At 46.7% G+C, this 16,473-nt stretch overlaps 1 protein-coding gene across 2 annotated transcripts in view; it reads left to right on the forward strand.

Moving 5' to 3' along the window:
* The window catches only part of tpst1 (tyrosylprotein sulfotransferase 1), a 62,441-nt gene that overhangs the window by 19,156 nt on the left and 26,812 nt on the right, over window positions 1-16,473 (forward strand). For both annotated transcript variants that reach the window (XM_033976908.2, XM_033976909.2), the window contains exons 2-3: window positions 2,587-3,613; window positions 14,528-14,726. In XM_033976908.2, the coding sequence (XP_033832799.1) occupies window positions 2,745-3,613; window positions 14,528-14,726 (1,068 nt within the window). In that variant the 5' untranslated portion in view covers window positions 2,587-2,744. The remainder of the gene's footprint in view (window positions 1-2,586; window positions 3,614-14,527; window positions 14,727-16,473) is intronic.

Consider the following 16,473-nt stretch of genomic DNA (forward strand, 5'->3'; position numbering starts at 1 on the left):
GTCCCGGTTCAGTCCTGGTTCAGTCCTGGTTCAGTCCTGGTTTAGTTCTGGTTCAGTCCTGGTTCAGTCCTGGTTCAGTCCTGGTTCAGTCCTGGTTTAGTTCTGGTTCAGTCCTGGTTCAGTCCTGGTTTAGTCCCAGTTCAGTCCCAGTTCAGTCCCAGTTCAGTCCCAGTTCAGTCCCGGTTCAGTCCCGGTTCAGTCCTGGTTCAGTCCTGGTTCAGTCCTGGTTTAGTTCTGGTTCAGTCCTGGTTCAGTCCTGGTTTAGTCCTGGTTTAGTCCTGGTTTAGTCCTGGTTCAGTCCTGGTTCAGTCCTGGTTCTCGTGTGCAGAGCTGAGTCTGGGTGAGGACAGGAGCAGAGCCAAAGAGGAGGAGGAATGTGTAATGGAGAATTATACACAAGAACAAACAAGCAGAGGAAGAGGAGGAGGAGAGGAAGAGAGGAAAGGGTCAGAGGAACAGAGGAGTAAGAGGGGAGGAGGAGAAGGTCAAAGGAGGAAGAGAGGGTCAGAGGAACAGAGGAGGAAGAGGAGAGGGTCAGAGGAGGAAGAGGAAAGGGGCAAAGGAACAGAGGAGGAAGAGGAGAGGGTCAAAGGAGGAAGAGAGAGTCAGAGGAGGAAGAGAGGGTCAGAGAAGGAGGAAGAGAGGGTCAGGAACAAAGGAGGAAGAGGAGAGGAGCAGAGAAGGAAGAGGAGGGAGAGGGGCAAAGGAGCAGAGAAGAGGAGCAGAGGATGCAGAGGAACGGGTCAGAGGAGCAGAGGGAGCAGTGAAGAGGAGCAGAGGGAGCAGTGAAGAAGAGCAGAGGGAGCAGTGAAGAGGAGCAGAGGGAGCAGTGAGGAGGAGCAGAGGGAGTAGTGAGGAGGAGCAGAGGATGCTCCTCTTGTGTGGCTCTGACATTTGTCTAACACTTGTCTGGAGCCTATAATTTAAAGTTCCTTAAACACACACTCTGGTTGTGTAACGGTCGCTCGGCCGCAGTGACGTGCTCTTCCTCTTTTCTTTCTGTACGTTTCTATATCATCTGTTTATGTGTTTAAACCAGTTTGAAGGTTTAAATGTTGTTCTGGTCCAGCTCTCTGACCACAGGCCTTAAGCGACACAAACCAAAAACACTGAACCATATGTAAAGTCTACACCAGCAATTTAACACTCAGGAGTCTAACCCACAACCCCCCGGTGAGAGGGAGCAGACGGGATAACCACTCTGCCACAGTCACACAAGGAGAACATGCACACTCTCTTTAAGTCCATTTCCTCCAGCGAGAACAAGGCAATTAACCAAATTTTAATCAAGAATGCAGATGACATCACCACTTTATATCGGCCAATCATATTTAACACAGATGACATCACCACTTTATATCGACCAATCATGTTTAACACAGATGACATCACACTTTATATCGACCAATCATGTTTAACACAGATGACATCACCACTTTATATCGGCCAATCATGTTTAACACAGATGACATCACCACTTTATATCGGCCAATCATGTTTAACACAGATGACATCACCACTTTATATCGGCCAATCATATTTAACACAGATGACATCACCACTTTATATCGACCAATCATGTTTAACACAGATGACATCACACTTTATATCGACCAATCATGTTTAACACAGATGACATCACCACTTTATATCGGCCAATCATGTTTAACACAGATGACATCACCACTTTATATCGGCCAATCATGTTTAACACAGATGACATCACCACTTTATATCGGCCAATCATATTTAACACAGATGACATCACCACTTTATATCGGCCAATCATATTTAACACAGATGACATCACCATTTTATATCGGCCAATCATATTTAACACAGATGACATCACACTTTATATCGACCAATCATGTTTAATATAATCATAATCTTGTTCAAATGCAGTTCTTGGGTTTAGTCTCATAGAAATGATCAGGTTTTGGATATTTTATGACAAAATACAATTGGGAAACTTGTTTGTTGCGCCCCCTCCTGGCAGTATGACATCATCACACTCCAGTTTAACCTTCACCTCCTGGAAACATTGTCGTTACATCCAATCAAAGACCCAACCACAGTATCAGCTGAGTCGATATCATGAAACCGATACTCGATCCAGCCGATATTCAATACCAGTATCGGTATCGATTCGTTTGCGTCGTGTCTAATGGTCAGTGGTGAGTCTTGTGTTTTTCATGGGACGTCCACTATGAGCCACAGGAACTTTGTCATTAAAACCCTGTTTTTGTCTTTTTTTTTTTTTTTATTGCTCTGAAAAATGTATAAAAACATGTTTACTGTAGAGCCAGGTTTGTGGAGATGCAAGCCTGATCAGTTTTTCCTGGAGGAACGCCTTTAATCGGCTCGTTTCCATGGAAATGTTGTAACTTTGGTTATAATATTCCACAGTGTGACATAAAACGTATCTTTTTCAATGGAGAATGTTCCGACGTATGACTTTAACTTTGTGTTTCCATGGAATCAAGCAGGTGATGGTGATGTGCCGCGTCCAGAAAGTGTTTAATTAGACAAAATAACGTTATATAAAAAAATTGTGTCTCTGACCTCTGACCTCTTTCTTTGTAGACCTGATGGAGCGGTGGTCCCTCCTCCACCGCAGCACCAGGGAGCCTGATCCATGTCCGCACCCCAGCCGCCAGCGCTGATTCCTGGGTACCTCCTCCTCCACCGCCCCTGACCCTGGACCTCCCCCCTCCCCGCTCCACCTCGTCCTCCTCCTTAAAATGTCCATCAGCATGATCGGAAAACTCAAACAAAACCTCCTCGTGGCCTGCCTCGTCATCAGCTCCGTCACCGTGTTCTACCTGGGACGCCACGCTATGGAATGCCACCACAGGGTCGAGGAACACGGCCAAAACGGAGTCGCCATTCCGCTGTCGGCGGTCGGGGGGAGCATGCGGACGACGTTACGGACGGGTCAAAACCTCAGCACGCCGTTTCTGTACAGTAAAGACATGCCTTTGGTGTTCATCGGGGGGGTGCCGAGGAGCGGGACCACGTTGATGCGCGCCATGTTGGACGCGCACCCGGAAATCCGCTGCGGAGAAGAGACCAGAGTCATTCCGCGGATTCTCGCCATGAAACAGATGTGGAGCCGGTCGGGAAGGGAGAAAATGAGGCTGGACGAGGCGGGAGTGACGGACGAGGTTTTGGACGCCGCCATGCAAGCGTTTTTACTGGAGATCATCGTCAAACACGGAGAGCCGGCCAACTTCCTGTGCAATAAGGACCCGTTCGCGTTGAAGTCGTTGGCGTATTTGGCGAAAATATTCCCCAGGGCGAAGTTCGTGCTCATGATCCGCGACGGGAGGGCGTCCGTGCATTCCATGATTTCTCGGAAGGTGACGATCGCGGGGTTCGACCTGGGGAGTTACCGGGATTGCCTGACCAAATGGAACCGCGCGATAGAGACGATGTACACGCAGTGCCTGGACGTGTCGGACAAGTGTCTCCCGGTTCATTATGAGCAGCTGGTGCTTCATCCCGAGAAGTGGATGCGAACGCTGCTCAAATTCCTGGAGATTCCCTGGAACGACGCCGTGCTGCATCACGAGGAGCTGATCGGGAAAGCCGGAGGAGTGTCTCTGTCCAAGTGAGTGCGGCGGTTACAGGCCGGGTTTAGTCCTGGTTTAGTTCTGGTTCAGTCCTGTGATTTAGACCTGGGTTTGGTTCTGATTGAGACCTTGTTTAGCTCTCGTTTTTGTCTTGATTTAGACCTGGTTCAGTTCTGGTTTAGTCCTGGTTTTGACATTGCTTTAGACCTTGGTTTAGTCCTGGTTTAGTTCTGGTTTAGACCTTGGTTTAGTTCTGGTTTAGACCTTGGTTTAGTTCTGGTTTAGACCTTGGTTTAGTCCTGGTTTAGTCCTGGTTTAGACCTGGTTTAGTCCTGGTTTAGTCCTGGTTTAGACCTGGTTTAGACCTGGTTTAGTCCTGGTTTAGTCCTGGTTTAGACCCTGGTTTAGTCCTGGTTTAGTCCTGGTTTAGTTCTGGTTTAGTTCTGGTTTAGACCTTGGTTTAGTCCTGGTTTAGACCTTGGTTATTTCTGGTTTAGACCTTGGTTTAGTCCTGGTTTAGTCCTGGTTTAGACCCTGGTTTAGTCCTGGTTTAGTCCTGGTTTAGACCTGGTTTAGTCCTGGTTTAGTCCTGGTTTAGACCCTGGTTTAGTCCTGGTTTAGTCCTGGTTTAGTTCTGGTTTAGTTCTGGTTTAGACCTTGGTTTAGTCCTGGTTTAGACCTTGGTTATTTCTGGTTTAGACCTTGGTTTAGTCCTGGTTTAGTCCTGGTTTAGACCCTGGTTTAGTCCTGGTTTAGTTCTGGTTTAGTCCTGGTTTAGACCTTGGTTTAGTTCTGGTTTAGTCCTGGTTTAGTCCTGGTTTAGTTCTGGTTTAGACCTTGGTTTAGTTCTGGTTTAGACCTTGGTTTAGTCCTGGTTTAGTTCTGGTTTAGACCCTGGTTTAGTTCTGGTTTAGACCCTGGTTTAGTTCTGGTTTAGACCTTGGTTTAGTTCTGGTTTAGACCTTGGTTTAGTCCTGGTTTAGTCCTGGTTTAGACCTGGTTTAGTCCTGGTTTAGTCCTGGTTTAGACCCTGGTTTAGACCCTGGTTTAGTCCTGGTTTAGTCCTGGTTTAGTTCTGGTTTAGTTCTGGTTTAGACCCTGGTTTAGTCCTGGTTTAGTCCTGGTTTAGACCTTGGTTTAGACCTTGGTTTAGTTCTGGTTTAGTCCTGGTTTAGTCCTGGTTTAGTTCTGGTTTAGACCTTGGTTTAGACCTTGGTTTAGTCCTGGTTTAGTCCTGGTTTAGTCCTGGTTTAGTCCTGGTTTAGTTCTGGTTTAGTTCTGGTTTAGACCTTGGTTTAGTCCTGGTTTAGACCCTGGTTTAGTCCTGGTTTAGTTCTGGTTTAGTTCTGGTTTAGACCTTGGTTTAGTCCTGGTTTAGACCTTGGTTATTTCTGGTTTAGACCTTGGTTTAGTCCTGGTTTAGACCCTGGTTTAGTCCTGGTTTAGTTCTGGTTTAGTTCTGGTTTAGACCTTGGTTTAGTCCTGGTTTAGACCTTGGTTATTTCTGGTTTAGACCTTGGTTTAGTCCTGGTTTAGTCCTGGTTTAGACCCTGGTTTAGACCTTGGTTTAGTTCTGGTTTAGTCCTGGTTTAAATATTGGGGGATTGTAGGTGTGTCGGCCATTTTGGTTTGGTGTTTTTCAGTCAGCTTCTTGTCTCTTGTCTCTCGTCTCTCGTCCCTTGTCTCTTGTCTTTTGTCTCTCGTCTCTTGTCTTTTGTCTCTCGTCTTTTGTCTCTCGTCTCTTGTCTTTAATCCGCGTCCAGAGCTGCCGTCGGGGGGATGTCTCAGTTGAGTCTGGCTCTGGTGTAATTATGGCTTTGTGGTTTTTATTGGTTCATTTCCTCATTTAGACTTTTATTTGAGCCGTCACCACTTCTGCTTTTGTCACGTCTAAAGAAACAAACAAGAAACAAACGACGGAAACAGGAGTCGAAGGGAAGATGTGTTTATCTGCTTTTAAATCCCACGTGTTCAAACTGTTCTGTTCAGATGTTTCTCCAGGTTCTAGACGTTTCTTCTCATTTTTCCTCTAAAGTTTATTTGGACTGATTCATGTTTGAGTTTAATGTTTAATCGACTATATTCAGACGCCATTTTGTCGATTTACCCCCGTTTAACCTCCACTGTGACACGCCCACTGTGACACGCCCACTGTGACACGCCCACTGTGACACGCCCACTTTGACACGCCCACTGTGACACGCCCACTGTGACACGCCCACTGTGACACGCCCACTGTGACACGCCCCCTGTGACGTCCGCACTTCCTTCTCCAGTTTTATTTTCTTAATCGTTGATACTCGTAGGATTCATTGTGAAAAGTGCTTATAAACTCATCGTGGTGAATCATTAGAATGTTCAGGTACTTCTACTACTGCCGCCCGTCTCCATGGAGATGTTATCGCTTTGCCCGGTATGTCCCACAGTACGGCATTACATTATCTGTATCTGTGGAGACGAGCGGTCGACGCCACCGGGCCGAGTTACACGTCAGATCTGCGGAGGGCCGGTCCCGCTCAACGCGGGTCATAAAACACCTGTGAGTGAATCTACGAGAGAGACGTGCTTAAGGCTGTACTGTGGAACATTCCCGCCAAAGCAGTAACATCTCCATGGAGACGAGCGGAAGACAGTGTCGCCTCCACCAGAAAAGTTACACAGAGGAGCTTTAAAGGCCCTATATCACACAAAACTGACTCTTATGAGCTTTAAGCCATGTCTGTTACATCTCCACAGCTCAAAATGCTCTGCTCCACCTTGTGATGTCATCAAGTGGGAGTTTTCAAGTGAACATCTCCTTTTACCTTTAGTTCACTCGAAAATTGGCATCTCCAGATCGGCTGAAATGATCCAAATGATTCTAGAAATGAAGGTGGAGTTTAAAAACACAGTGGAGCACTTCCTGTATCACCACACGATGACATCACAAGGTGGAACAGAGTGTTTTCTGAACCCGTACATGCAGGATTTGTGTGTTAAACGTGTGTGAATGAAACAAAACACAACTCCAGGTCTGTGTGTGACGAGGTCTTTACAGAGCGTTAATATGTTTGGTGTTTTCTGTTTAAGTGAAATAAATCCGTGTAAATCAGAAGGAAAGAGCTGAAAATGTGAGTCCATTGTTTTTATCAGAGCCACTGGAGCTTTGACACATTCCACACAGAGAACGAGGCAAGTCCAGACAACAGCCCCGGGTCTAGACCTGGTCTAGACCTGGTTTAGACCTGGTTTAGACCGGGTTTAGTCCTGCTTTAGTCCTGGTTTAGTCCTGGTTTAGTCCTGGTTTAGACCTGGTTTAGTCCTGCTTTAGTCCTGCTTTAGTCCTGGTTTAGTCCTGGTTTAGTCCTGGTTTAGACCTGGTTTAGACCTGGTTTAGCCCTGGTCTAGACCTGGTCTAGACCGGGTTTAGTCCTGGTTTAGTCCTGGTTTAATCCTGGTTTAGTCTTGGTCTAGTCCTGGTTTAGTCCTGGTTTAGTCCCTGGTTTAGTCCTGGTTTAGTCCTGGTTTAGTCCTGGTTTAGTCCCTGGTTTAGTCCTGGTTTAGTCCCTGGTTTAGTCCTGGTTTAGTCCTGGTTTAGTCCTGGTTTAGTCCCGGTTTAGTCCCGGTTTAGTCCCTGGTTTAGTCCTGGTTTAGTCCCTGGTTTAGTCCTGGTTTAGTCCTGGTTTAGTCCTGGTCTAGTCCTGGTCTAGTCCTGGTCTAGTCCTGGTTTAGTCCTGGTTTAGTCCTGGTTTAGTCCCTGGTTTAGTCCTGGTTTAGTCCCTAGTTTAGTCCTGGTTTAGTCCCTGGTCTAGTCCTGGTCTAGTCCTGGTCTAGTCCTGGTTTAGTCCTGGTTTAGTCCTGGTCTAGTCCTGGTCTAGTCCTGGTCTAGTCCTGGTCTAGTCCTGGTTTAGTCCTGGTTTAGTCCTGGTTTAGTCCTGGTTTAGTCCCTGGTTTAGTCCCTGGTTTAGTCCTGGTTTAGTCCTGGTTTAGTCCCTGGTTTAGTCCTGGTTTAGTCCTGGTCTAGTCCTGGTCTAGTCCTGGTCTAGTCCTGGTCTAGTCCTGGTTTAGTCCTGGTTTAGTCCTGGTTTAGTCCTGGTTTAGTCCCTGGTCTAGTCCTGGTCTAGTCCTGGTCTAGTCCTGGTTTAGTCCTGGTTTAGTCCTGGTTTAGTCCTGGTTTAGTCCTGGTTTAGTCCCTGGTTTAGTCCTGGTTTAGTCCCTGGTTTAGTCCCTGGTTTAGTCCTGGTTTAGTCCTGGTTTAGTCCTGGTTTAGTCCTGGTTTAGTCCTGGTTTAATCCTGGTTTAGTCCTGGTTTAGTCCTGGTTTATCCCTGGTTTAGTCCTGGTTTAGTCCCGGTTTAGTCCCGGTTTAGTCCCGGTTTAGTCCCGGTTTAGTCCCGGTTTAGTCCCGGTTTAGTCCTGGTTTAGTCCTGGTTTAGTCCTGGTTTAGTCCTGGTTTATCCCTGGTTTAGTCCTGGTTTAGTCCTGGTTTAGTCCCGGTTTAGTCCCGGTTTAGTCCCGGTTTAGTCCCGGTTTAGTCCCGGTTTAGTCCCGGTTTAGACCTGGTTTAGTCCTGGTTTAGTCCTGGTTTAGTCCTGGTTTAGTCCTGGTTTAGTCCTGGTTTAGTCCTGGTTTAGTCCTGGTCTTGTGGAGTCTGGATTTAATCAGTTCTGATTCATTATTTGTCAGTAAAACCACAGTAGGATATTTTCCCCAAACATTTCAGTCGTTTATCAAAGTCTCTCCCTCCCTCTCTCTGTCTCTTTCCATCCGTCTCCCTACCCCCATCTCTCCTTCTCCCTCTCTTTCTCCCTCCCCCTCTCACCTCCCCTTTCTCCTCCTCTCCCCTGCTCTCTCTCTTCTTCTCTCTTTCCCTCCAGCTGTTGCGTTATGTTTTGTTTTGTTTTCTTCTTGAAACAGGAATTTTCTGGAAGTTTCTGGAAGTCATCGGAAATTGAATCCCCCTCTCTCTCTGCCACGTCTCCCCAAAAATCAGACCCTCTCCCCCATTTTCTCCTCCCTCTCTTTTTGTTCTCTCCCCACATTTTTTCTCCCCCTCATCTCTCTCTCTCCCTCCTCCATACCCCCCGTCTCTCTCTCCCTCCTCCATACCCCCGTCTCTCTCTCTCCCTCCTCCATACCCCCGTCTCTCTCTCTCCCTCCTCCATACCCCCGTCTCTCTCTCTCTCTCCCTCCTCCATACCCCTGTCTCTCGCTCTCTCTCTCTCTCTCCCTCCTCCATACCCCCGTCTCTCTCTCTCTCCCTCCTCCATACCCCTGTCTCTCTCTCTCTCCCTCCTCCATACCCCCGTCTCTCTCTCTCCCTCCTCCATACCCCCGTCTCTCTCTCTCTCCCTCCTCCATACCCCCGTCTCTCTCTCTCCCTCCTCCATACCCCCGTCTCTCTCTCTCCCTCCTCCATACCCCCGTCTCTCTCCTTTTTTCTCCTCCCTCTCTCTTTTCCTCTTTTGGCAGATCTGTCCGTTCATTCTTCTGTTTTGAATTATTCAGTTCAAAAACATTAAATTCATGACTTTATTTGGGAAAAACTTTGATTTATTTCATTGTTATTTTTAAGTCACACATTTCCTTCCAATGTTTTTCTTCCTCCTGGTTTAGTCCTCCTTTAGTCCTGGTTTAGTTCTCCTTTAGTCCTGGTTTAGTCCTCCTTTAGTCCTGGTTTAGTCCTCCTTTAGTCCTGGTTTAGTCCTCCTTTAGTCCTGGTTTAGTCCTGGTTTAGTCCTCCTTTAGTCCTGGTTTAGTCCTGGTTTAGTCCTGGTTTAGTCCTCCTTTAGTCCTGGTTTAGTCCTGGTTTAGTCCTCCTTTAGTCCTCCTTTAGTCCTCCTTTAGTCCTCCTTTAGTCCTCCTTTAGTCCTCCTTTAGTCCTGGTTTAGTCCTCCTTTAGTCCTCCTTTAGTCCTCCTTTAGTCCTCCTTTAGTCCTGGTTTAGTCCTCCTTTAGTCCTGGTTTAGTCCTCCTTTAGTCCTGGTTTAGTCCTGGTTTAGTTCTCCTTTAGTCCTGGTTTAGTCCTCCTTTAGTCCTGGTTTAGTCCTGGTTTAGTTCTCCTTTAGTCCTGGTTTAGTCCTGGTTTAGTTCTCCTTTAGTCCTTCTTTTTATGATGTACTTTTGTTTGATTCAGTCCTGGTTGTTCCAGGCTCCTGCTCATGTGGAAAACACAAAATCCTCGAAAACTAAAGCAGCAGAAAAAAAAACCACTTAAAGTGTTTAGGGTCAGAGGAGCAGAGGAGAGGGTCAGAGGAGCAGAGGAGAGGGTCAGAGGAGCAGAGGAGAGGGTCAGAGGAGCAGAGGAGAGGGTCAGAGGAGCAGAGGAGAAGAGGAGCAGAGGAGAAGAGGAGCAGAGGAGAAGAGGAGCAGAGGGGTCAGAGGAACAGAGGGTCAGAGAGGGTCATGTTCATAAAGTGTTTCTTCAGACGGGGCATTGATCTTGTCTCTGGTTAAACTAAAGTTGAGTCTGAAAGTCTCGAGGTTAAACTGAGGAAGTGACGACAGGGGGCGACACGGAGGGGGGACGGGGGAGGAGGAGGAGGGGAGGAGGAGGAGGGGAGGAGGAGGAGGTGGAGACGGAGGAGGAGGGGAGACGGGGGAAGAGGGGTCTGCTCCAGGTTTAACCCAGAGACACTGGAAGACGGGTCAAATGCAGAGGACACATTTCCCTAACCTTAACTACGTCCTCTCCTCTCCTCCTCTCTCCTCCTCTCTCCTCCTCCTCCTCTCTTCTTCTCCTCCTATCTTCTCCTCCTCTCTCCTCCTCTCTCTCTGGACTCTGTATAAATCCATTACCTGTCGTCTCCTCTCTTGTCCCTCAGGTCTTTCTCTTCTGTCCATCACAGACACAGAAAAACAAACCTGGTTCAGATTAAAGACGGAGTTTTATGACAAATCCATTTTTCTCTGTTGTTCTGACGCTTTTCCTCATCACAAACACGTCTGAAGACACAACTCTGCATAAATAAACAAAAACATGACACAACTGTGCACTACGACTTCACAAACCTGATGTATGTGCAGATGTTTCATTAGTGGGATGCAGCTGATGTGCTCTGAAGGGGGAGCGACTTAGACGTTTTCAAGGAGCAGAGAAGTGTTTTTACTCGAAATGAACCAGGACTGAATCAAAAACAACTGAGAAAATAAAGAACTGGACCAGGACTAGACCAGGACTAAACCGGGACTAGACCAGGACTAGACCGGGACTGAACCAGGACTAGACCGGGACTGGACCGGGACTAAACCAGGACTGAACCAGGACTGAACCAAAAACAACTGAGAAAATAAAGAAGAACTGGACCGGGACTGATTATGATCCGACCGAGCGGTGTTTTCTTGTGTCGACTTTTACGGTGACGTCAGCTCAACTTGTTTCTTTTATGAAGTTGTTTTAGATGAATATTGTGATTTAAAATGTTTAAATTATAACGATCCACCAAGATGAGAACCATAGAGACACAAGCTCAGCATGTGTCTTATCGTCGTCAGGATCAAATCTGTCACAACAGAAACATTTGATTTACAGAGATCACTCTGAAGTGTTGACGCTAAATCCATAGTCGTAACATTGTTGATTTGAGTTAATGTTAGCCTACATCTGACGTTAGCCTCTCTCTGCTGTGTTAGCCTGTTAGCCTGTCTCTGCTGCGTTAGCCTGTCTCTGCTGTGTTAGCCTCTCTCTGCTGTGTTAGCCTCTCTCTGCTGTGTTAGCCTCTCTCTGCTGTGTTAGCCTCTCTCTGCTGTATTAGCTTCTCTCTGCTGTGTTAGCCTCTCTCTGCTGTGTTAGCCTCTCTCTGCTGTGTTAGCCTCTCTCTGCTGTGTTAGCCTCTCTCTGCTGTGTTAGCTTCTCTCTGCTGTGTTAGCCTCTCTCTGCTGTGTTAGCCTCTCTCTGCTGTGTTAGCCTCTCTCTGCTGTGTTAGCCTCTCTCTGCTGTGTTAGCCTCTCTCTGCTGTGTTAGCCTCTCTCTGCTGTGTTAGCCTCTCTCTGCTGTGTTAGCCTCTCTCTGCTGTGTTAGCCTCTCTCTGCTGTGTTAGCCTCTCTCTGCTGTGTTAGCCTGGAGAGCTGATCCGCGCTTTGGGCACGAGGCGGCGGGTTGAATAATGGAGGAGCCAGAGCCATTAGAGCATCAGCTTAAAGGAGAGTGGTCATGTGACACCCAACGCTTTTTTTTTTTGTCACATCACATTTAAAGAGACGGCTCTTAAAGGGGCGCTCGCTCTGTGTTTGAGGAATCGATACAAAGAAACACCATTTACGCTCAGACGCTACGAGAGAACGATGCTTTTGTTATTCGGTTTGTCCCATATCTTCAGAACTAAACTCGGAGTAAACGAGGTCGTGCTGCGCAGTTTGGATCACGAAGGGATTTGGGAATTTTCAGGAATCGGACAAATACGCAGAAAATTCCATCTTAACTTAAAAGTGCACTCTGTAACTTTCTGCTGCCACCTGCTTGTCTCCATGGAGATGCTAGTGCATCGTCTGGCGTTCGGCTTGTCTGTCACCATGGAGACGAGCAGGTGACGTGACAGGCCAAGGTATAAGTCGGGTCTGTGGGACGGCAAACCCCCACACGGGAAGAATGCACATCTTTGAATGAGTTTTTAGCGATAAAAAAGGTTACCGTAAATTTCGGACTACAGAGCGCACCTTGATATAAGCCGCACCAGCTAAATTTGAAGAGAAAATCAATTTTGTACATATATAAGCCGCACCTGAATAAAAGCCGCAGGTTTTCATATTGTAACATGAGATATTTACACAGAAAGACGGTGCACCGACACGCTTTTTTTTAAACTGTGCCTGAAAATTGGCACCAACACGACAACAACACGGGATGAACACATCTGCAGGTTTAGAAAATAAAGCTTCACCAACACGGAAAATCTGCTTTTATTTCCTCTGAAAACTTTTGTCGTCTTTTTACATTGACCAAGTTGGATTCATTGATGTCGAGCTTACGTGCAGTGGCTCTATTTCAGGGGTCGGCAACTCGCGGCTCCGGAGCCGCATGCGCCTCTTTCCGCCTCATACTGCGGCTCTGCGTGGCTTGGGAACTGACACTGACACAGCTCAGTCCTGCGTAAAGAGCCCTGATTTTGAGACGTTGTGCGCACAGGGGTCAGGAGCAACTTTGGCCCGTCCCTAATGACACACTAATAAGCTCGTCCGTAGATGTATCATGAAAATCCTGCTGGAAATCGCCACAGAAATCTATTTGATGTAGTAGCAAGTTTATTATCTGCTCTTGTCTCCGCGGTGACGTATCACGTTTAACACATCAGACACGACGCATTAAAGTAGAGCCACAAGCGAGTGAAAATGAGCCAAAACAAAAGTCTTTGGAGAGCTTTTAACAAAGGGGAAAAGGACAACTGAGGAGCCAGAAGAAGAGACTACGACCTCCAAGAAAAAGAAAGATAAATTTAACAGACAATGCCTACTTAAAATCTGGGTTTGTCGCTACAGGTGACTCACGCACAGAGTCCGCTCTGCGTAACATACGGGAAAAGCAAATAAGGCAATGAAACCTTCAAAACTGCTTTGGCACATGGAGAATAAGCACCTGGGATTAAACGATACGCTACGAGTTTTTTTGTTGTTGTTTTTTTAAAGAAACTGCGGAGTAGAGTAGACATAATCACATAATCAGCGCAGGGCTCACACTGATGCAGCGGTTTGGTGAGTTGTATTTTTTTAATGCACTTAAGTTGTTTTTGCCATATTTATCTGCCACGTGTAGAAGGCTTGTCCGTGAAAGTAAAACCTACATTATTCCGTTACATTATTGTTATTATACAGTGTTATCTTCATTTTAGATGTCAAAAAGTATTTGCGGCTCCCAGTGTTTTATTTTATGTGGAAAGTGGGTCCAAATGGCTCTTTGCGTGTTAAAGGCCGACCCCTGCTCTGTTTCCTTTCTGTTTCTTTATCTTAAAAACTGCATCATATCCATTTCATGATGCGCAAAATGATCGTTCAAAATCAAAACTAGTGAATTCTTCAGAGCAGAATCTTTCCCCACGTCTGTCTCACTTTTACGTTTACAGCTAGAGAGCGCCCCCCAGGGGTCGTTATCCAGTAAAATTCCATATATAAGCCGCACTGCTGTAAAAGCCGCAGGGCTCAAAGCGTGGAAAAAAAGTAGCGGCTTATAATCCGAAATTTACGGTAAATAAATAAGGTTAATGCCATATTGTGGACATTTCCTGGCAAAATAATAATATCTTTATGTAAACAAGCGTGCAAGTGGCAGACTCCCTTCGAGAAATGTTACGCAGTGCAGCTTTAACTGGGTCTAATGAGGGGCTAAACACCAAACTGTTGACAAAACGGTGCCAGGCCTTAGTGCCGTTTAACGCGTTTGGTTTTGGCTCTTTGTGGGTCTCTAAGTCCCGCCCTCAGTGTTGCCGTGGTGATCTAAGTTTTGTAAAATGAGCCTGATGTTTATCCATTAGCCGCTGCGCTAATAGCCGCTGCGCTAATAGCCTCTAGCGAACGCTCCGGCCAATTCTGCGCGTTAATATTTCATCCGCAGCATTCATAATTTATCGATAGAAATCACAAAATGGAGGTGTTCAGCTGTGAGGAGGCGCAGAGGAGCAGAGGGAGGAGGGAGAGGAGAGAGAGGAGAGGAGATTCTGTGTTTGTGTTAAAGTCTGTGATGTTTACGTTCAAGAAATTTATATTGAAAAGTTTCGTTGCTTTTGAAAAATAAACTTGAATGAAAATGAAAATGGATCATAATTAGGTTACGTATCATAGCAACCAAAGAGCCAATCAGGAGCGAGGCTGCTGAAGGTAACGCCGCTTCCTGTCCACACCGCGGGTTTAGTTTGGAATTATAGTTGGAGTTTTAGCCTCTGAAATTCAGGAAGTGCACCTTAGCATGCTTGTTGTCAGCGTTACCATGACGACATGACTTGTGAAAAGCGCCTAACTCCGAGTCTTTCCTGTTCTCTGTTTCTAGAGTGGAGCGTTCCACGGATCAGGTGATCAAACCGGTGAACGTGGAGGCTCTGTCCAAGTGGGTCGGAAAAATCCCCCCTGACGTGGTCCGGGACATGCCCGCTATCGCCCCCATGCTGTCCAGGCTGGGATATGACCCTCACGCCAACCCACCCAACTACGGACGTCCCGACGCCAAAGTCCTGGACAACACGAGGAGGGTGAGGAGCCAGGACCAGACCAGGACTAAACCAGGACTGAACCAGGACTGAACCAGGACCAGACCAGGACTAAACCAGGACTGAACCAGGACTGAACCAGGACTGAACCAGGACTGAACCAGGACTGAACCAGGACTGAACCAGGACTAAACCAGGACTGAACCAGGACTAAACAAGGACTAAACAAGGACTAAACAAGGACTAAACAAGGACTAAACAAGGACTAAACAAGGACTAAACAAGGACTAAACCAGGACTGAACCAGGACTGAACCAGGACTGAACCAGGACTGAACCAGGACTGAACCAGGACTAAACCAGGACTGAACCAGGACTAAACCAGGACTGAACCAGGACTGAACCAGGACTAAACCAGGACTGAACCAGGACTGAACCAGGACTAAACAAGGACTAAACAAGGACTAAACAAGGACTAAACCAGGACTGAACCAGGACTGAACCAGGACTGAACCAGGACTGAACCAGGACTAAACAAGGACTAAACAAGGACTAAACAAGGACTAAACAAGGACTAAACAAGGACTAAACCAGGACTAAACCAGGACTGAACCAGGACTGAACCAGGACTGAACCAGGACTAAACCAGGACTGAACCAGGACTGAACCAGGACTAAACAAGGACTGAACCAGGACTAAACAAGGACTGAACCAGGACTGAACCAGGACTGAACCAGGACTAAACCAGGACTGAACCAGGACTAAACAAGGACTAAACAAGGACTAAACAAGGACTAAACAAGGACTAAACAAGGACTAAACAAGGACTAAACAAGGACTAAACCAGGACTGAACCAGGACTGAACCAGGACTGAACCAGGACTGAACCAGGACTGAACCAGGACTAAACCAGGACTGAACCAGGACTAAACCAGGACTGAACCAGGACTGAACCAGGACTAAACCAGGACTGAACCAGGACTGAACCAGGACTAAACAAGGACTAAACAAGGACTAAACAAGGACTAAACCAGGACTAAACCAGGACTGAACCAGGACTGAACCAGGACTGAACCAGGACTAAACAAGGACTAAACAAGGACTAAACAAGGACTAAACAAGGACTAAACCAGGACTAAACCAGGACTAAACCAGGACTGAACCAGGACTGAACCAGGACTGAACCAGGACTGAACCAGGACTGAACCAGGACTAAACAAGGACTGAACCAGGACTGAACCAGGACTAAACAAGGACTGAACCAGGACTGAACCAGGACTGAACCAGGACTAAACAAGGACTGAACCAGGACTAAACCAGGACTAAACCAGGACTGAACCAGGACTGAACCAGGACTAAACAAGGACTGAACCAGGACTGAACCAGGACTAAACCAGGACTGAACCAGGACTGAACCAGGACTGAACCAGGACTAAACCAGGACTAAACCAGGACTAAACCAGGACTGAACCAGGACTAAACCAGGACTAAACCAGGACTAAACCAGGACTAAACCAGGACTGAGTTGTTTAAATTTGTTTGTCTTTTTTATACTAAAGTCGAAGATAAAATATTCCAGAATGTTCTAATGAGACAAACAGGAAGTGTCTGTCCTTTTCCGAAAACCTTAAACTTGTGTCTCGAGTCGCCTCCAGAACAAACCTCTGGACATATTTATCTGGACATGTTTCTCTGGATGTTTTCTGTGGGACAGTAGATGTTTTTATATGATTGTGTGATGTTTATGTGACGTGTCCTCGGCTCGTCTGAAGGACAAACAGCTTCTTTTT

Source organism: Periophthalmus magnuspinnatus, chromosome 13, assembly GCF_009829125.3.
Source record: "Periophthalmus magnuspinnatus isolate fPerMag1 chromosome 13, fPerMag1.2.pri, whole genome shotgun sequence".
Lineage (NCBI taxonomy): Eukaryota > Metazoa > Chordata > Actinopteri > Gobiiformes > Gobiidae > Periophthalmus > Periophthalmus magnuspinnatus.